Below are 21020 nucleotides of genomic sequence, written 5' to 3'. Positions count from 1 at the left end.
ACAATAATAATTCAGAGTTACAAATCCTGGAAAAATATTCATATATAGTCGTGAACATCAATATCAAAGAGCAGGAAAAGGATATATCAGTGTGCTTTCTCCCACAAAATCAAATTTATATGCTCAATCAGTAATTAAGAGTTAGTCTGCCCTTTGAACTAACAAAGAATTTGGCGAGCCCGGTGAATCCTGTTGTTTGTTAATTATTACTTGACCATTTCTGTTTGTGCAGGTATCTAGGCAAAGACCGTTTGGGTTACAAAGTCATGCGTTGAACATACCTGTGTAGTGATGGACCAGTTGTTGTACTGTCTCGAACTGGGCTCGAGTGGTGATGTAATACCCACCATTATCCAGCTTACGGATCTTATAATGCTTCACGTGGTCTCCCTTCATCTCATCCCAGTCCCGGATGGACAAGGAGTAGGCACCTAGGCAGAGGAACAGCTTGTGAAACTGAGAGCATTAACAGGTGGAAAGCAGCCCTCCCCTCCATGGACCCTGCCACACTTGCCGCTGCTTCAGTAAAGCAGCCAGTGTAGTCAACCCCTCCCAGCCTAGACTAATGACACCACCAAGGCCTCATCACTGGGAGTTTACTGTATACCTGCGCTGAATGATATTTTATTAACTTATTTGTGATAATATTTTGGTTCACGTGCTGCGTGCGATATGGGTATTGTGGGTGCGCCGTGGTCTGGAGGAACATTGTTTTGTTTGGTTATATATATGCATAGGCAGATGAAAATAAACTTCAGTCTGACCTCCTCTCTTCCCCCCTCTCCCATCAGGCAGGAGATACAAAAGCCTGAAAGCTCGTCCCACCAGGCTCGAGGACAGCTTCTACCCCGCTGTTGTAAGATTATTGACTAGCTCTCTAGTGCAATAGGATGAAATCTCGGGCCCACAATTCACCTGGTCGTGGTCTTGTCCCCGTCGCACACTCACCTTCCCTGTAGATATGCTGTGATATAGGAAACATGCTAGACCATAGACATAGGAGCAGAATTAGGCCATTTGGCCCATCAAGTCTGCTCTGCCATTTCGTCATGGCTGATCCATTTCCCTCTCAGCCCCAATCTCCAGCCGTCACCCTGCAACCATTCATGCCCGGACTAATAAAAACCTCCTGCTTTAAATATACTCAATAACTGGGCCTCCACAGCCACTCATGGCAACAAATTAAACAGATTCACCACCCTCTGGCTAAAGAAATTCCTCCTTATCCCCATTCTAAATGGATGTGCCTCTATTCTGAGGCTGTCCCCTCTGGTCCTAGACTCCCCCACCGTAGGGAACATCCTCTCCACATCCACTCTGTCAAAGCCTTTCAACATTCCATAGGTTTCAATGAGATCCTCCCACCTCCGCCTTATTCTTTTGAATTCCAGTGAGTAAAGTAATTGGCAGCTAAAAATTTGCAGCTTAATAGGTAATTAAGGGGCAGCCTGCTAGTGTAGTGGTTAGCATAACACTTTACAGTACCAGTGAAAGGAGTTCAATTCCCGTCACTGCCTGTAAGGAGTTTGTACGTTCTCCCCGTGACCGTGTGGGTTTCCTCTGGGTGCTCCGGTTTCCTCCCACCGGCCAAAGGCGTGCTGGTTGGTATGTTAATTGGTCATTGTAAATTGTTCCGTGATTAGGCTGGGGTTAAATTGGGGGAATACTGGGCGGTGTGGCTCGAAGGGCCGAAAGGGTTCATTCTGTGCTGTATCCCAATAAATAAATTGTGCTCAGAAAGGTCCCATGAATATGCAATAGTGACCAGTTAAACCATTTGTGGGATAAATATTTGCAGGGTACCGGAGGACAGGACAGAGTGGGGGTGGATGACTCGATTATTTAGACTTTTTAGTATTTACTCAGGAGGTGCTGGAAACCGCTTTCTAATTGTGTGACACTCTGACCCTTTATTCTACCGAGTAAACAAAACACTGTAAACAGAATTGGTGCAAAGTTTGAGAAACGCACGGAAAGTGCTGGAGGAACTCAGCAGGTCAGACAGCATCTGTGCAGGGAACCAGACAGTCCACTCAGTCCCGATGAAGGGTCTCACCCTGAGACATCGACCGTTCATTTCCCCCTCCAGAGATGCTGCCTCTAGCATTTTGTTGAGTTCCTCTAGCATTTTGTGTGTGCTGCCCGATTGGATGTCTGCACTCTAATTTCTCTTCCCCCCCCCCCGCCCCCCATCTCCAGCCCCTCAAGCTCGGCGACACGAATGGGAGAAGAAGGACATCTGTGATTGTTGGGCTGTCCCAGGATTGAATGTTCGTGCGAAGAGGAGGCAGGAGGGCTGGAGTTCAGGGTCCTGTCCTCGGCTAGTCCGGGAGTCAATACTGAAGATCGATTAGAAGTCCGGAAGTCGAAGACCGTTGGCCAAAGGGTGGACATTAGAGGGGTGGAGTTGGAGGACTGTCCATGTGTGAACATGAGTGGGAGGGGGGAGAGGGGCTTGTTTTGCTGTTATCATTTTGCTCCTTGTTGAGTTCTGTGTTGTTCTGCTGAGTGTCGTGGGTGTACTACGTTGGTGTCAGAAGGTGTGGCAACTCTTGCGGGCGGCCCCCAACATATCCTTAGTTGTGTTGGTTGTTAGTGCAAACAATGCACTTCACTGTGTGTTTCGATGTACGGTAACTGTGCTCATATATATAGCTGGGGTGTCTCAGACGTCCGCATAGTGCTGTATTTGTCAACGTGGAGTGGAGAGCGAGATTGTAAATCTGGCGGGGAGCAAAGCATGTTGGGAATGGTGAGGGTGGAGCACCGTGGGAGGGGTGTGGGACGGGGGCAGAGAAGGAGTGCTGGGGCATGGGCAGGGGGGTGGTGTGGGTGCAGACACACCCAGCCCTGAGACACCAGGCAAGGTCATTTGATTCCAAACAATCGGTTTACTGATCATTACAGAATGTCTCTCTGGTGCTTCCCGCTCCCTCCCCTCTCCCTACCCCTTTTTCCAACCATGATTCCCCTCTCCCTGCCCCCTTCCTAATCACAGTCTACAATCACAATCAGGTTTATCATCACTCACATATGTCATAAGATTTGTTTTTTTTTGCGGCAGCAGTACAGTGCAATACGGAAAATTACTACAGTACTGTGCAAAGGTTTTAGGCAACCTAGCTATACCTATGTGCCCTTAGCATTGTACTGTACAAATTAATCTGTGAATCTGAGAATCTTGTGTTCTGGGTAAGTACAGAAATAATTGTTCTTGTACACGAGGCAATCTGTCAGATGATGTCCTCACCTTTGGTCGTCTCGCTCTCCCGGATCAGGAATGTACCTCTTGGGTTACCAGGACACAGGAGCATCCTCTCCGCATCTTTGCGGCCCATCTTGCCGAAGTACCATCTGCAGATGGAAAGCAAACAGAAACAACAGCATAAATACTCCCAGTGCCGGGGGCACCGAGAATTTATTGACTTGCAGGCTTTGCTAATGGGAAGTGGGTAGCTGGCTGGCTCAGTTAGAGCGGAGTCTTATCTGATCTCGGTGACTGAACAGAGCCCAGAGTACAAGTGTCCAGGTCAACCAGGGGGCGAGCGTTTTAAACAGGTAAAGCCATCTGTCGCGGCCACGTTCGAGCGCGGTGTGGTGACGTACTCCTCTGCCTGGATCGAGTCCACAGGGGCCACGTAGTTACTGGGAATGAATCCCGTCCTTCCAGTAGTCAACGAGCGAGCTTCCCACCAGTCTCCTTCCCTGGAAGACAATCAAAGCCAGACATCAGTCAACAGATTCACATGTTTCAGACTCAAACTTTATAATTCTTTATAGAGTTATACACGTATGAAACACGCTTACAGCATGCAAATAGCCATTTCAACCCAACAGGTCCACGCGACCAAGATGTCCCGTCCAAGCTAGTTCCTTTTGCCAAAGTCTCACCCGTGAGCCATGGACGGTAACTTGCACCATTAACCCCCACCCCCACCCCTTTACGTCGGCAGTACAGCAGTGGAAACGGCGAGCAGTTTGAAACTCCTGGGAGTGCACATCTCACACAACCTCTCACAGTCCCAGAACACATCCTACACCGTCAGGAGAGCTCGCCAGCACCTCGACCTTCTGAGGAGGCTGGAGAGAGCGGGACTTGGCTCATCCACTCTCACCTCATTCTACAGACGAGCGGTATGGAGCATCCCAACAAGCTGCATCACCACACTGGGGCGGACATGACGGCTCGACAACTGGGAGTGAAAACTGCCCAACGCATCACCAGCACCAGCTACCCGCTGCCGAGGACGTAGATACAGAAATGTGCCGGAAAAGGGCCAGTAACATCGAGAAGGATCCCACTCATCCTGTTCATGGACTGTTTGTCCCACTCCCATCATGGTGTAGCATCCACACCAGGACCACCGGACTCAAAAACGGATACTTTCTCCAAACAGTGAGGCTGATCGACACCTCCACCCGCTAACCCACCCCTCCACACCCCCAACCACCATTACTTGATCATTTCCTGTCGGAGTCACCATATGTCCAGACACTCCTGTGCCTAGAGTCACTTTATGGAAATATAATCAGTCGATATACTTAAGTTATCTTATGTATTTATGTGCACTGTGTTTTTGTTTAAATTACTATCATCTTCTTTATCTTACTGTGTTTTTTGTGCTGCATTGGATCCAGAGTAACAGTTATTTTGTTCTCCTTTACTCTTGTGTAATGCAAATGACATTAAATAATCTTAAACCTTGAATGATGCACACAATTCTGACGCAGGATTTCTACCACCGGGGAGGAGGTACAGGAGCCTGAAGACCCCTCTTCTCATGACTACTCTGATTCAACTGTCTTTTAGATATTGTAAACGTACCTGCCTCAGCCACTTCCTCTGGCAGCTCATTCCAATATGCATCACCTTCCACGCGAGGAAGATGCCTCCCAGGATCCTATTAAATCTGCCCCCTCTCACCTGAAGCCTGTGCCCTCTAGTCCCGGACGGCTCAACACTGGGGAAAGGACTGAGCGTTGTCACCCGATCAGAATTCCTCATGGACCTTTTCAGCATGAAGTTCACAAGGAACCAGAGGGCACCGATGCAACTCAGTCGTCAGGGGAAACTGCACCGCCCAGAAAGTTGGGAGAGAGGGGACATCATCCGCCGGGGGTAAAGGTTAAAGGTTAGCTTTATTTGTCACACGTGCATCGAAACCTGCTGTGGAATACACTGTAGGATGTGATAGGGACAGCCATGTTTCCAACACTGACATAGTATGCCCACAACTCACTCACCCTAACCAGCACGTCTCTGGAGTGTGGAAGCAGACTGGAACTCCCAAAGGAAACCGATGCAGACAAAAGGAGAATGGAGAAACTCCTTCCATTTTACTAGAATCATGTGCCCATCTGAGAGTGCCTAATATACCTGCCTCTACCACCAGCTCTGCCAGAGTGTTCCACGTACTCACCACTCTCTATGAATATCTTACCTCTGATATCTCCCCGTACACGGTCCTCCAATCACCTTGAGGTTATACCCCCTTGTACTAGCCATCTCTGCCCTGGGAACACGTCTCCTTCCCTCTTTTCATCTTGTACACCTCTATCAAGTCTCCACTCACCGTCCTTCATGCCAAAGAGAAAAGCCTAGCTCACTCAGTCTTTCCTCATATGACACACTCTCTAATCCAGGCCGCATCCTATAAATCTCCTCTGCACCCTCTCTATAGCATCCACATCCTTCCTATAATGAGGCGACCAGAACTGAACACAATACTCCAAGTGTGGTCCAACCAGAGTTTTACTCTCGATCTCAATCCCCCAACTAATGAAGTCCAACACCCCATTTGCCTTCTTAACCACCCTATCAACTTGGTTATTGTGTGAAGTCACTTCAGCCAAATATCAAACCTGCCTTTGGTGGTATTTATTTCAAGTATCAAAGCAAAATTCTGTCTGTAGAAACAGATAAAGCTGGAAGTGTGAGTGTGAACACCCAGCAGACTGAGGGACGGCTACTTCACACACACACACACACAGACACACACACACTCACACACACACACAGACACACACACAGACACACAGACACACAGACACAGACACACACAGACACACACACACTCACACACACAGACACACACACAGACACACAGACACACACACACACTCACACACACACAGACACACACACACACACACACACACAGACACACACTCACACACACACACACACAGACACACTCACACATACTCACACACAGGCACACACACAAACACACAGACACACACACACACACACACACACACACACACATACACACACACTCACAGAAACAGACACACACAAACACACACACACACTCACACACACACATACACACACACTCACAGAAACAGACACACACAAACACACACACACAGAAACATACACACACATACATAGAAACACAAACAAACACACACACACACACAGAAAAACACACGAACAGAAACACATACAGACACAGAAACACACAGAAATATGCACACACATACATAGAAACACATACACACACACTCACACTGCAATACTAATTAGACCATCACTGCCATCTGCTGTTGACACTATGAATTACACCAGGTACAGTATTGGTACCAAACTGGAGATAAGAGTGATGGAGTTGTAGAAAACTACAGCACAGAAACAGGCCCTTCAGCCCATCTAGTCCATGCCAAACCATTTAAACAGCCTAATCCATTGACGCATCTGGACTAAAACCCACGTATCTATCCAAACTTCTCTTAAACATTGAAATGGAGCTTGCATGCACCACTTGCACTGGCAGCTCATTCCACACTCTCACGGTCCACTGAGTAAAGAGGTTCCCCTCATGTTCCCCTTTTTACCTTAAAACCAAAAGATATAGGAGTTATTAGGCCATTTGGCCCATTGAGTCTGCTCCACCATTTTATCATGGCTGATTCCATCGTTTCTCTCAGCCCCAGTCTCCTGTCTTCTCCCCATATCCCTTCATGCCCTGACTAATCAAGAAACTATCAACCTCTTCATTAAATATAAATAAATATTTGGTCCCCACAGCTCCCTGTGGCAAAGAATTCCACAGATTCACCACTCTCAGGCTAAAGAAATTCCTTCTCACCTCCGTTCTAAAAGGATTCCTCTCTATTCTGAGGCTGTGCCCTCTCGTCCTAGACTCACTCATCACAGGAAACATCCTCTCCACATTCACTCTATCAAAGCCTTTACCATTCAATGGGTTTCAATGAGGTCACCCCTCATTCTTCTGAAGTCTAGTGAATACAGACCTGGAGCCATCAAACACTCTTCATGTGACAAGCTATTCAATCCTGGAATCATTTACATGAACCTCCTTTGAACCCTCTCTAGTGTCAGCACATATATTTCACCTTTCACCCTTAACCCATGACCCCCAGTTCTAGTCTCACTGAACCTCAGTGTAAAAAGCCTGCTTGCATTTACCCTATCTATACTTTTCAAGAGGTAACGAGAGTTTCTGCAGAAACTGGAGATCTGGGGTAACAGAGTAAATGCTGGAGGAACTCAGCAGGGTGAGCAGAGGAATAAACAGTTGACATTCCAGGCCTAAAGTCACCAAAGCACACAGAACACACAAGGCTTTGCAGGCCGAGACACTTCTCCAGCTGTGATGTAGGGCCTCGGCCCGAATTGTTTTGGTGTTCATTGGTACCAATCTCCGTAGGGCCTGACGGGAGCTGGAGATCTTGGTTGTGTGTGTCAAGGATGCACAAAGTCCTTATGTAGAAGATCACCTCTGAAACTGCGCTGAGCAAACCCTCCTCTGCCATCTGATCCTGGGGTCTCACCAGTCACATCGACACTGGAACAGGAGCAAGCTATCCTTCATCCAGAGCAGATCATCCAAGGGGTGGTCAGAACCCTGATGAAGCATCCCTGAGTGTGGAGATCGGCAAAGATAAAGACTGTCTGTTTCGAAGCAGCATTGAGTGAGTCTTAAATACTGGCCCGTCAACAGAGACGGCTTCCCGCTGTTCTTAAGGAGAGATCCCCAGGAGTATTTTATGTCCATCTGAAAGGGCAGATGAGATACTGTCAAGTGCTCTTGCCAACGTTCTGCATTCTGTTATAACTGCCCCTCATGTCACCACATACAACCCTGAGATTCCTTTGTCCCTGCGGACGTCCTCAGCCAATCTATAGAACAATAACTGTAACAGGATCAGTGAAAGATCAACCAGAGTGCAGAAGACAACAAACAGTGCAAATGCAAATATAAATAAATAGCAATAAATAACGAGATCATGAGATAATGAGATAAAGTGTCCTGAAAGTGAGACCATTGCTTCTGGAAGCATCTCAATAGATGAGTGTCGTTATCCCCTTTTGTTCAAGAGCCTGATGGTTGAGGGGTAGTAACAGTTCCTGTACCTGGTGGTGCGAGTCCTGAGGCTCTTGTACCTTCTACCTGATGGCGGCATTGAGAAGATGGCACGGCCTGGGTGGTGAGGATCTCTGATGATGGATGCTGCTTTCCTATCACACCATATAGATGTGTTCAATGGTCGGGAGTTCACCAGTGCAGGGCATCCTCAGTACTGTCTCAAACTCTGCCAGCCCGCCTGCCTGGGATGCTGCTGCTACACATTTGCCATTGTCCCTGCACTTTACCCTCCTTTGCAGGCGACAGTGAACTCAGACCGACCTGAATCCACGTCAGTGGCCCAACTTCGTCGGCAGCTTGTGGAGTTTGAGGGCCCCTTATCTAAGAAAGGACGTACTGACACCGGACAGAGTTCAAAGGAGGTTCACAGAAATGATCCTGGGATTGAAAGGCTTGTCATATGAGAAGCTTTTGCTGTCTCTGGGCCTCTACTCACTGGAATTCAGATGAATGAGGGGGATCTCACTGAAAACTATAGAATGTTGAAAGGTCTCAACAGAGCGGATGTGGAGGCGATGTTTCCTATGCTGGGGGAGTCTGGGACCAGGGGGCACAGCCTTAGAATAATGAGACGTCTATTTAGAACAGAGATGAGGAGGAATTTCTTTAGCCAGAGAGTGGTGAATCTGAGGAACTTGTTGCCACAGGCAGCTGTGGAGGCCAAGTCGTTTGGTATGCTTAAGGCAGAGGTTGATAAATTCTTGATTAGTCAGGGCATGAAGGGTTACAGGGAAACTGGGGCTGAGAGGGAAAATGGATCAGCCATGATGAAACGGTGGAACAGACTCGATGGGCCAGATAGCCCTAGTTCAGCTCCTATATCTTATTGTCTGATAGATTGGGTACGTTACCAAAGACTAACAGATTTCAGGTGTACGGTGGAGAGCAGTCTGAGTGGTTGCATGGCCGCCTGCTGCTAGCGAGACTGCAACGTACAGGGTCACAAGATACCACAGACTGTTGTAGACTCCGCCAGCTTCACCCCAGGAACAGCCACCCCCCCCCCCCACCACACCATCAAGGACATCTTCAAGAGGTCCTCAACACCCAGGACTTACCCTCTTCTCATCACTACCATCAGGGAGGAGGTACAGGAGCCTGAAGGCCCCTCTTCTCATCACTACCATCAGGGAGGAGGTACAGGAGCCTGAAGACCCTCTTCTCATTACTACCATCAGGGAGGAGGTACAGGAGCCTGAAGACCCTTCTTCTCATTACTACCATCAGGAAGGAGGTACAGGAGTCTGAAGACCCCTCTTCTCATCACTACCATCAGGGCGGAGGTACAGGAGCCTGAAGACCCCTCTTCTCATTACTACCATCACGGAGGAGGTACAGGAGCCTGAAGACCCCTCTTCTCATTACTACCATCAGGGAGGAGGTACAGGAGCCTGAAGACCCCTCTTCTCATTACTACCATCAGGGAGGAGGTACAGGAGCCTGAAGACCCCTCTTCTCATTACTACCATCAGGGAGGAGGTACACTCAACATTTTAAGAACAGCTTCTTCTCCTCCGCTGTCAGATCTCTGAACGGTCCGTGAACCCGTGAACTCTACCCCTTTTGTGTTATTTACCCTAACCTTAGCCCTAATTTTTTATGGCCCGCACTGTAGTGCTGCCACAAGACAGCGAATTCCCTGGCATATTCGGTGATGATATAACTGATTCAGATTCTGATTAGTCTCACGAGCCGTGTGGAGAGGCTTCCTTCACCCTTTGGCTCAGAGGGTTACTGGTGCCGTGCTGTCTGGGAGAGAGGCTTGGCGATGGCACGGTGAGCCTCATTACTCTTCAGTCACGTTCATGAATCTCACAACCAGCAGCCAGGCTCTTTAATCACAGCACCGAGACACGCACAGCAGAGGAGGGGAGAGCGGATCAGAGAATCCTACGCCAAGCACGCACAGAGAGAGGAACGATTGGATTGAGAGTGCTACACAAGTGAGACAGAAAAGGAAATAAATTTAAAACCTGACATTTTAAAAGCCCCTAACAACCTTAAGGAATGAGAAACAACGATTTTAAATTGCTCTTTTCTTCAGAGCAACATTAATAATGATCTGGTTAGTCAAGAAGTATATACACCTTTCATTACCGGGGCAAGCTTCATGGATTCATGTTAAATTGGTAAATCATGGATGGCCTAACCCAGTCCCTCAACATCATGTCCCTGAATAAAATAAAAAGCCACAACAGTGCCTCCACTTCCCGAGGAGTCTGAGGCAAGCGAGGCTCCCTCCCTACCCCATCTTAACTGAATGTTACAGGAGCACCATTGAGATTGTCCTGACAAGTTGCATCTCCATCTGGTATGGGAGCAGCCGAGCGTCGGACCGGAAGTCCTTACAAAGGACTGTGAGAACGGCCGAGAGGATCACTGGGGTCTCCCAATCATCCATCGGGGACGTTTATCAGGAACACTGCGTACTCAGGGCCCTGAGTACTATCAAGGATCCCACCCATCCATCCGGCATCCTCTTTGACTTTCTACCGTCAGGCAGGAGACTCCGATGGATAAAGACAGGAACGGTCAGGATGAGAAACAGTTTCTTCCCTCAGGCCATTAGGCTTCTGTACTCCCTGTCGCATCACATTCAAAGTGTCACTGGTTAATCTGGTCCATACCATACAATATTTAACTTATTCACTTTACTTTGTTTATTTATCTGCCAGTTATCAGTAGATTTCGCCCTTACTTTTCTAAGTCCTGACGAAGGGTCTTGGCCTGAAACGTCGACTGTGCTTCTTCCTATGGATGCTGCCTGGCCTGCTGCGTTCACCAGCATTTTGTGTGTGTTGCTTTCCAAAGTTATTGTGTGTTACATGTACTACAGTGCTTTACACCCTGGTCTGGAGAAACATTGTCTCGTTTGACGGTATACATGTATGTAGTTAAATGACAACAAACTCGACTGGACGAGATACAATGAAAACCTTGCCTGGCATACAGATCAATTTGTTTCAACTACTAAGCAATCACGGTTCAGCGGTGAAAACACTTCAGACAACAGCTGGTGCCAATTCACAACCCCTGCGATGGTTTGCGCTTGTTATTGATTTTTTTTGTATTAATTACAAATTAGAAATCGCTGCTTTTCCTGCAAGTTCTGGATCATTGAGCAACTTCAAGTTTCTTGGTGTCGATATCGCTGAGGATGTAACCTGGTCCCAACATATCGATGAAGCTCTAAAGAAGGGAAGGCCGTGGCTATATTTCATTAGGGGTTTGAGGAGATTTGATATGTCACTCGCACATTTCTACAGATGTACCGTGGACAGCATTCTAACTGACTGCGTCTCCATCTGGACTGGTGTGGAGGGGGGCTACTGCACAGGATCGAAATAAGCTGCAGAGAGTTGTAAACTCAGTCAGCTCCATCACAGGCACCAGCCTCCACAGCATCCAGGACATCTTCAAGGAGCGATGCCTCAAAAAGGTAGCGGCCATCATTAAGGACCCCCATCACACAGGACATGGTCTCTTCTCATTGCTGTCACCAGAAGGCACACAGTCAATGACTCAGGAACAGCTTCTTCCCCTCTGCCATCCAATTTCTAAATTGAACCCGTGAACACTATTTCATTTCTGTTTTAAATTTAAATATTATATATATATATATATACTGTAATTCACAGTTTTTCTCATATATTGTCATGTATTGCATTGTACTGCTGCCGCAAAGTTAACAAATTTCACGATATATGCCGGTGATATTAAACCTGACTGATTTTGACTGCCTTTGGGTTGTCAATAAAAAGAGAAACATTTAGCCACCAGGGGGCAGACAAAGCCCACAGTTTTAAACTGACATCCTCTCGGATTCCAATAAATTGCTCAACAGAATTGCATTAATATTAGGAAACAAATATTTCATAAAACCATAAGGAGCAGAATTAGGCCATCTGGCCCATCAAGTCTGCTCCGCCATTTCGTCAATGCTGATCCATTTCCTTCTCAGCCCTTCAACAGAAAGGTGACATAACTACGCCTCTATCATTATAGCGGGTGCTGCAGGTCACCCTTGGGCAAGGTGTAGTGGCCAAGTGGTTAAGGCGTTCGTCTAGTGATCTGAAGGTCGCTAGTTTGAGCCTTGGATGAGGCAGCGTGTTGTGTCCTTGAGCAAGGCACTTAATCACACATTGCTCTGTGACGACACCGGTGCCAAGCTGTATGGGTCCTAATGCCCTTCCCTTGGACAACATCGGTGGCGTGGAGAGGGGAGACTTGCAGCACGGGCAACTGCCGGTCTTCCATACAACCTTGCCCAGGCCTGTGCCCTGGAAACCTTCCAAGGCGCAAATCCATGGTCTCGTGAGACTAACGGATGCCTATATAAAGGGGGGAAAGAGAATTAGGATTTGGGAGGTCATTGGAGAATTAAAATTTGCTGGCTGTCAGAGACAAAGCATTTTGGTAAACAAGACACGCTGGAAATCTTGTGCAACATGGACAAAATGCTGGAGGAACTCGTCAGGCCAGGCAGCGTTTATGGAGAGGAGTACTCAGTTGACTCCCTGCATCGAGACTCATTTTGAATGTTTCAACGGGAGGTATTTCGGTGTTACTCCTATTGAAGCCAGTGGCTGCGCTGACAGGCTCAGAGACACTGATGATCTTGTTTTAAACCCGACTCTGTGAACGGTCTGGAATGGGGAATTGATTAAATAAAGCGAACAGCAACTGTGCTGGGTTCTGCTTCCTGACTGTAACATTTTCACGGGTTACATAAAACCCACGGCACTCGGAGTATGGGTGAAAATCAAATTCCACTGAAGCAGGGTCCTCTCCCCCGCCCCCCAGGTCACGGACCCGTTGTGAGCCCCCGTACCAAGGCCATTTTGTCAACGAGAACCCAGTGAAAACTAACAGAATTAAAATCACCAAATTTCAAGTTTCCTAAACCCCCATTAATTTACAAACAAAACTTGTTAAACCTAAGGAAATGGAGGTACTAGATGGCAGATGCTGACAATGGAAGCAAAAAGCAATCTGTCGGTAAATGGTTTAATTATTGTCACATTTACTGAAAACCCTGACCTGCACACTGTTCATACCGATCAATTCATTACGACAGTGCATCGAGATAGTTGGGTGGTGGGGTGGAGATACGTCTCTACCAAAGGAAATGTAAGATGCTCCCTCCCTCCGTTAGCCTGCAGGTCACCCTCGGGCAAGGTGTAGCACCTGCTTAGCCCCCGATCAGGGTCATGTGAAGCCATGGGATCAGGTGGTGGATGGTCGTACGAGCAGCCGGTGCACATCACAAATCCTGGTTATGCGACCACTGACACCAGGCAGACAATCTCTGAAGAGTATTGATAATGGCTGGGATCACCCATCTTGTAAATACACTGTCCAGAAGAAGGCAATGGCAAACCACTTCTGTAGAAAAATTTGCCAAGAACAATCATGGTCATGGGAAGACCGTGATCGCCCACGTCAAACGACACGGCACATAATGATGATGTCGTACGACATGGCACAAAATGATGATGTCATATGACACGGCATATAGTGAAGATGTCGTACGACATGGCACATAATGATGATGTCATATGACACGGCATATAGTGAAGATGTCGTACCACATGGCACAAAATGATATGAATGATGATTGAGGGAGAACAAGTTAAAACAATAACAGAAGCAAAAGAAAGAGTTGCAGCTACAGGGCGAGTGCAGACAGTAAGGTGCAAGATCATGAACGAGGCAGGTTGTCTGGTCAAGAGTCCATCTTGTTGTCCAAGAGGTTTATTCAAGAGTCTGATAATGGTGGGGTAGAAGCTGCCCTTCAGCCCGGTGGGACGGGCTTTCAGGCTCTTGTATCTTCTGCCCGATGGGAGGGGGGAGAAGAGACAATGTCCAGGGTGGGTAGGGTCTTTGATTATGCTGGTAGTGAGAAGTGTAGACAGAGTCCATGGAGGGGAGGCTGGTTTCCGTGATGTACTGAGGTGTGTCCACAACTCTCTGTGGTTTCTTGTGGTCTATGACCCACCCACCACAGACATACTCCCTTCTCCCCCCACCCCAGACGTACTCCCTTCTCCCCCCACCCCCATCAGGCAGAAAGTGCAAAGCTTGAGAGCAGGTACCACTGGGCTTGAGGGCAGCTTCCCCGCCGCTGTTATCAGACTCCTGAACAATTCTCTAGTGGATGAGACGGACTCTTGGCCTCACAGTTTATTTGCAGATACTGCCCGGTAACAGGACCTCGGGCCCAGCCAACCTGTGCTGCCCAATTACACCCATGTGGCCAGTTAACCTACTAGGCCGTACACCTTTAGACTGTGGGAAGAAACCAGAGCACCCGGAGGAAACCCACGTGGTCTCGGGGAGAACATGCAAACTCCTTACAGGCAGTGGCGGGATTGAACCTGGGTTTCTGGTGCTGTGGTATCATTACACTAACTGCTAACCCATCAGGCCGCCCAAGTCGTCACCGTGCCTGGTACATGTGATCACAATGGAAAAACAATTTACCAATTTATCTACAGTGGGGATTTCCTGGTGACCAGCCATTTTTATTCCATTCCCCCTTTCCCATTCCGACATGTTGGTCCGTGGCCTCTTCTACCGCCACCATGAGGTCACTCTCAGGTCAGAGGACAACATCTCAGATTCCAACCTGATGGCCTGAGCATTGATTCTCTAAAGTCCAATGATTACCCCCACCCCACCTCCCCCTTCTCTCCGTTTCCACTCCCCATTCTGGGTTCCCTATTACCCCGTCTCTTCCCCTCTCCTACTGTTCACCCTAATCTGGTGCCCCTCTTCCTTCCCTTTCTCCCATGGTCCACTCTCCTCTCCAATCAGGTTCCTTCTTCTTCAGCACTTTGCCCTTTCCACCAATCACCTCTCGGCTTCTTACTTCATGCTCTTCCCCCACTCATCCACCCACCTTCTCCCTACCCTGGTTTCACCTATCAGTCCCGATGAAGGATCTCGGCCTGAAATGTCAACCGTTTATTCTTTCCTATAGACCTTGTCTGACCTGCTGAGTTCCTCCAGCGTTTTGTGTATGTTTCTTTAGATTTCCAGCATCCGCAGACTGTCTTGTGTTCAGCTGTCACCCCACCCCTGCCCCAACCTTTTTATTCTGGCTTCTTCCCAATTTCTTCTTCCGTCCTGAAGAAGGGTCTTGACCCGAAATGTTGACTGTTTATTCCTCTCCATGGCTGCCGACTGACCTCCAGATTCTGAGTGAGTTTCTCTGGACCTCCAGCATCTGCTGAGTGTCTGAGTGTTCAGTTTATCTATTGCCACACACTAGCGTCTGCTCAGAGGTACTTACGAGTTGTTGATTATGTGGAACTTCTCTCCTTTCCTGAAGGTGAGGTCGTCCTCAGTCCTGGCATCATAGTCGTACAATGCTATGAACAATGTCACTCCTCCTGTCGGAATTAAACACAGAACTCAGTTACTGGCTGCCTTATCGACAGGTAACACAGGAAAAACATCACAAAACTGCCCTCTGCTTGATCGAGGAATTCCACATCCTAAAATGCTTGAGTCTGGGCGGCCTCTCTGGGTCAAGGCTGCCATTCAAGAGGAAGCTCACCACCATGGTCTCGAGGGCAAGAGGAGACGCATGATAAATAAATCTCCTCGAGACGGGCGAGTCCCGAGGTCAGACGTCCGCACCAGTCTGGAGTTCAGAGTCCCGTGACCAGTCATTCCTGGGTTCGATACCGGAGGTCAGAGCCTAAAGGTCAAAGATCGAATCTGGAGGCCGAGCCTGAAAGTCAAGGCCCGCAGGTTGCCACGTTCAGAATTCTGGACCAACAACTGGGGATTAGCGGCCTCGTGTCTGCCAGTCCAGGCCAGGGACTGAAGTTTGAAGGCCTGATGTCTATGAGTCTAGGTCTGCGATTGAGGATTAGAGGCCTGATGTCTGTGAGTCTGGGCTAGGACTGGGGTTTAGAGGCTTGAAATCTGCAAGTATAGGCCTAGAAGTGAGGTTTAGAGGCCTGATATCTGTGAGTTCGGGCCTGAGACTCAGGATTGGAGGCCCGATGTGTGTGAGTCCAGGTCTGCGACTCCGGATTGGAAGCCTGACATCTGCAAAACCGGGTCAGGAATTGAGGTCTGGAGGCCTAACACCTTAGGTGTGTGGGTTCTTATTGCAAATGATGCATTTTGCCCTTTGTTTCTATGTACATGTGATAAATAATCTGAATCCGATCTGTTGATCAATACCAGAGGTGCTTGCCCAGGCCAGTTGGACTGAGCTGCCTGTTTCTCTGCTCTGTTGCCAACTTCACCCTGTGAATTTTTAACGAACATGCCCTGAGTTTTCCTCCCAGTGATAGGTGCGGGAAGGCCTTGCAGTCATGTTCTCTCCACATCCAGCTGATGGCAGGGCGGCCGAGCGGAGTGATAGGCCCAAAACTGCACGGGCAATGAGCTCCCTGAACGGGAAGTTTGGATTGTGCTAACGCCAGCAGGTTTGACAAGAGGGTTTCTTTTTCTAGAAGGGAAGTGTGACTATAAAAAGGACCCTGAAGTTAAACCGCAAGCCTACCGCAGGTCACTAACCCCTAGTTATTCTCCCACAGCCGAGAACGAGCAAGGGTTCCACTTTAGCCCATCAGTGTTTTGAACCTTGCTTCTTGCGCGCAATAACACACCCGTATCTCAACACAGAGGGTTCAGCAGGTCAATGGTGGGAATCGAATCCCGTTTGGTGATCACTGGTGCTGTTGAGATTGAGCTAACCACTACGCTACCGCGCTACCAATTTAGTTTCTCCTTACTCCCTCCTGGGTGGTGGGGTGGAGATACGTCTCCACCAAAGGAGGTGTATGTTGCTCCTTCCCTCCGCTGGCCTGCAGGTCACCCTTGGGCAAGGTGTAGCCCCTGCCTAGCCCCTGATCAGGGTCACGTGAAGCCATGGGGGCAGGTGGTGGATGGTCATACGAGCAGCTGGTGCACATCACAAGTCCTGGTTATGTGACCCCTAATGCCAGGCAGATAATCTCTGAAGAGTATTGATAATGGCTGGGGTTACCTGTCTTGTAAAGACACTGCCCAGAAGAAGGCAATGGCAAACCACTTCTGTAAAAAAATTTGCCAGAAACAAAAATGGAAAAGCCATGATCACCCACGTCATATGACACGGACATAATGATGATATTGCCATCAACTCCCCTCGCCTGCAAACAAGGGATAATTTAGAGTGACTCACTAACCCACTAAGCCGTGCATCTGTTGCTGACCTTCTGAGTTTCTTCCAGCATTCTGTGGGTGTTACTAGATTTCAACACTACTTCCCTACAAAGGCTTCTGAAGTTCACATTTATATTACTGCTTAGGTGGCCTTTGTCAACACAAGAGATTCTGCAGATGCTGGTAATCCAGAACACAAAATAATCTGCAGATGCTGTGATCAAAGCAACACTTTCAGTACGCTGGATGAACTCAGCAGGTCGGGCAGCATCAGTCAGAAACGATGAGTCGACGTTTCGGGCCGGAACCCTTCGTCAGGACTGAAAAATGAAAGGTGGGGAAGGATTTGAAGAATGCTTGCAGCGTCAGTTGATAGACCAGTAATTTGAAAGACAAAGGGGTGGGGGAGGGGAAGCGTTGACGTCATAGCCCTGAAAACAATGGGTGGTAGAAGAAGGAGGCGGAACCATGAGGGAGCTGGGGGAGGGGGCAGAGTGAAATAGGGATAGGGGAAGGGAGGGGGAGAGAATTATCGGAAGTTGGAGAATTCTATGTTCACACCAAGGGGCTGGAGACTACCTAGACGGTATATGAGGTGTTGCTCCTCCAACCTGAGTTTAGCCTCATCATGGCAGTAGAGGAGTTTATAACTAAACTCAGGTTGGAGGAGCAACACCTCATATACCGTCTAGGTAGTCTCCAGCCCCTTGGTATGAACATAGAATTCTCCAACTTCCGGTAATTCCCTCCCCATCCCTTCCTCTATCCCTATGTCACTCTGCTCCCTCCCCCAGCTGCCTATCACCTCCCTCATGGTTCCGCCTCCTTCTACCACCCATTGTTTTCAGGGCTTTGACGTCAATGTTTCCCCTCCCCCACCCCTTTGTCTTTCAAATTACCGGTCTATCAACTGAAGCTACAAGCATTCTTCAAATCCTTCCCCATCTTTCATTCTTCAGTCCTGACGAAGGGTTCCGGCCCGAAACCTCGACTCATCGTTTCTAACTGATGCTGCCCGACCTACTGAGTTCATCCAGCGTCCTGGAAATCCAGAGCAACACACGTACTAAATGCTGGAAGAACTCAGCAGGTCAGGCAGCATCTAATGCTAACTAATGGCTCCGTCTGTCTAAGTAGACAGTGGATGCGCCGGATCCGGGGCGCAGACCTGGGCGATGAATGTGGAGATCCAGGGCTGCCCAGACATCAAGATCCCCCTCTCGGCCTCACGGATGTGGTCCAAAGGAATGTGAAGCAGTACATTTGGCATCAGCTTAGCTGCAGGAGCTGCCGGGAGGTGACGTGGTACGTCATCCAACCGCCTTAGGGGCTCCACTCCGGATTTATGTAGGATTTACTCCTCAGCCTTCTCTTCTCCCGAAGATACCCACAAGGCAGTGGGATCCGTAACTCTGGATAGGGGTCCATACCGGGTACTGTCAGCCAGAACCAGCTGAGCCCGGGACTGGTGTAAGGCAGGGTCATCACGCCCTGTCGTAGTGACATATGGAGCCACGACCCACTACCCAGGCAGCATCTGTGGAGATGAATAAACAGTTGACATTTCAGGCCAAGGCCCTTCATTCCTTTATTTTTGGCACATTGGCCTTTATAAGTCAGAGTATTAAAATACTGGAGATGGGATGTTATGTTGACGTTGTATAAAATGTTGGTGAGGCCTACTCTGGAGTATTGTGTGCAGGTTTGGTCACCTACCTACAGGAATGACGGGAACAAGGTTGAAAGAGAACCACAAACAAAAGAAAATCTGTAGATGCTGGAAATAAAAAATAACGCACACAGACTGCTGGAGGAACTCAGCAGGCCAGGCAGCATCTATGGAAAAGAGTAAACAGTCAATATTTCAGGATAAAATGACTGGTGCAGGGTCCTGGTGAAGGGTCTTGGCCCGAAACGTTGACCGTTTACACTTTTGCGAAAGGTTGAAATAGTGAGAGAAAAGTCGCAAGGATGTTTCCAGGACTTCAGGACCTGAGACTAGGGAAAAATTGAATAGGTTAGGACTCTATTCTCTGCAGCGTAGGAGAATGACGGGAGATTTGATAGAGGTGTACAAATTTATGAGGGGTATAAATCGGTAAATGCAAGCAGGCTTTTTCCACTGAGGTTGGGTGAGGCAAGAACAAGGCATCATAGGCTAAGGTTGAAAGGTGGAAGGTTTAAGGGGAACATGAGGGGGCACTTCTTCGCTCAGAGGGTGGTGAGAGTGTGGAACGAGCTGCCAGTAGAAAAGGTGGATGCAGGTTCAAGTGCAAGGACGTTTGGATAGGTACAAGAATGGTAGGGGTACAGTTGGCCTGGACACAGGTTGACAGGACGAGGCAGAATACTAGTTCAGCACAGACCAGATGGGCAGAAGGGCCTTGTTTCTTTGCTGTAGTGATGTGTGGCTCCCTAAAACACCCTTTAGAAGTACTTCTCTAAAAATACCTTCTTTGCCTTTCCCCCCATATCTTGTAATCATGAGATCGTTTCATGTTGATAAGCAAGGCACTCAATGGTAATCAACAGGTTCTTAAAGCTACAAGCTACAGCATAATTCTAACCAACTAGACAAACAAGAATCTAAGTGTATTATTAGAAGTCTTGCCAAGTGAAATGTGTCAGGAAAAGGTAGATAAATTTTCAGTCTACGAACAACCGAACAGCTGTGTCTGAATGATTAAGCTGTTCCCAGCTTTATGGGTGTTCGTGAGACTTTGCACTACTCAAAGGCAGAGCTCATGGTAAAGGCAGGATTCTTAGCAGTGCGGAGGAACAGAGGGGTCTTGGGGTCCATGCAGCCCCAAAGCCCCTCATCAAAGAGCAATGCATCAAAAAGGCTGCATCCATCATTAAGGACCCCCTTCACCCAGGACATGCCCTCTTCTCATCAGGGAGGAGGTACAGGAGCCTGAAGACACACACTCAACAATTCAGGAACAGCTCCTTCGCCTCTGCCATCCAATTCCTGAATGCACATTGAACCCGTGAACACTACCTCCTACTTTTTTATTTAAATTTCCTATTTTTTGCATTATTTATTTAACTTAGCTATTTTATATACACATATACACACTGTAATTGGCAGTTTTTTTCTCTATTATTATAAGACCATAGACCATTAAACATAGGAGCAGAATCAAACCATTCAGCCCATCAAGTCCTCTCTACCATTTCATCATGGCTGATCCCAGATCCCATTCAACCCCATACACCTGCCCTCTCACCATATCCCTTGTTCCCCTGACCGATCAGGAATCTATCAACTTCAGCCTTAAATATACCCACAGACTTGGCCTCCACCGCAGTCTGTGACAGAGCATTCCACAGATTCACCACTCTTTGGCTAAAAAAAAAATTCCTCCTTACTTCCATTCTAAAAGGTCACTCCTCAATTTTGAGGCTGTGCCCTCTAGTTCTGGATACCCCCCCCCCCCATAGGAAACATCTTCT

At 48.1% G+C, this 21020-nt stretch overlaps 1 protein-coding gene across 9 annotated transcripts in view; it reads right to left on the bottom strand.

Moving 5' to 3' along the window:
• The window catches only part of LOC134339015 (tyrosine-protein kinase Fyn-like), a 299324-nt gene that overhangs the window by 35519 nt on the left and 242785 nt on the right, over positions 1-21020 (bottom strand). For all 9 annotated transcript variants that reach the window (XM_063035252.1, XM_063035255.1, XM_063035251.1 and 6 more), the window contains 4 exons: positions 15691-15790; positions 3607-3705; positions 3251-3354; positions 282-431 (listed from right to left, as the gene is read on the bottom strand). In XM_063035252.1, the coding sequence (XP_062891322.1) occupies positions 282-431; positions 3251-3354; positions 3607-3705; positions 15691-15790 (453 nt within the window). The remainder of the gene's footprint in view (positions 1-281; positions 432-3250; positions 3355-3606; positions 3706-15690; positions 15791-21020) is intronic.

This window comes from Mobula hypostoma, chromosome 28 (genome assembly GCF_963921235.1).
Source record: "Mobula hypostoma chromosome 28, sMobHyp1.1, whole genome shotgun sequence".
In the NCBI taxonomy this organism is placed as follows: domain Eukaryota; kingdom Metazoa; phylum Chordata; class Chondrichthyes; order Myliobatiformes; family Myliobatidae; genus Mobula; species Mobula hypostoma.
This window is presented reverse-complemented; position numbering and strand designations above follow the sequence as displayed.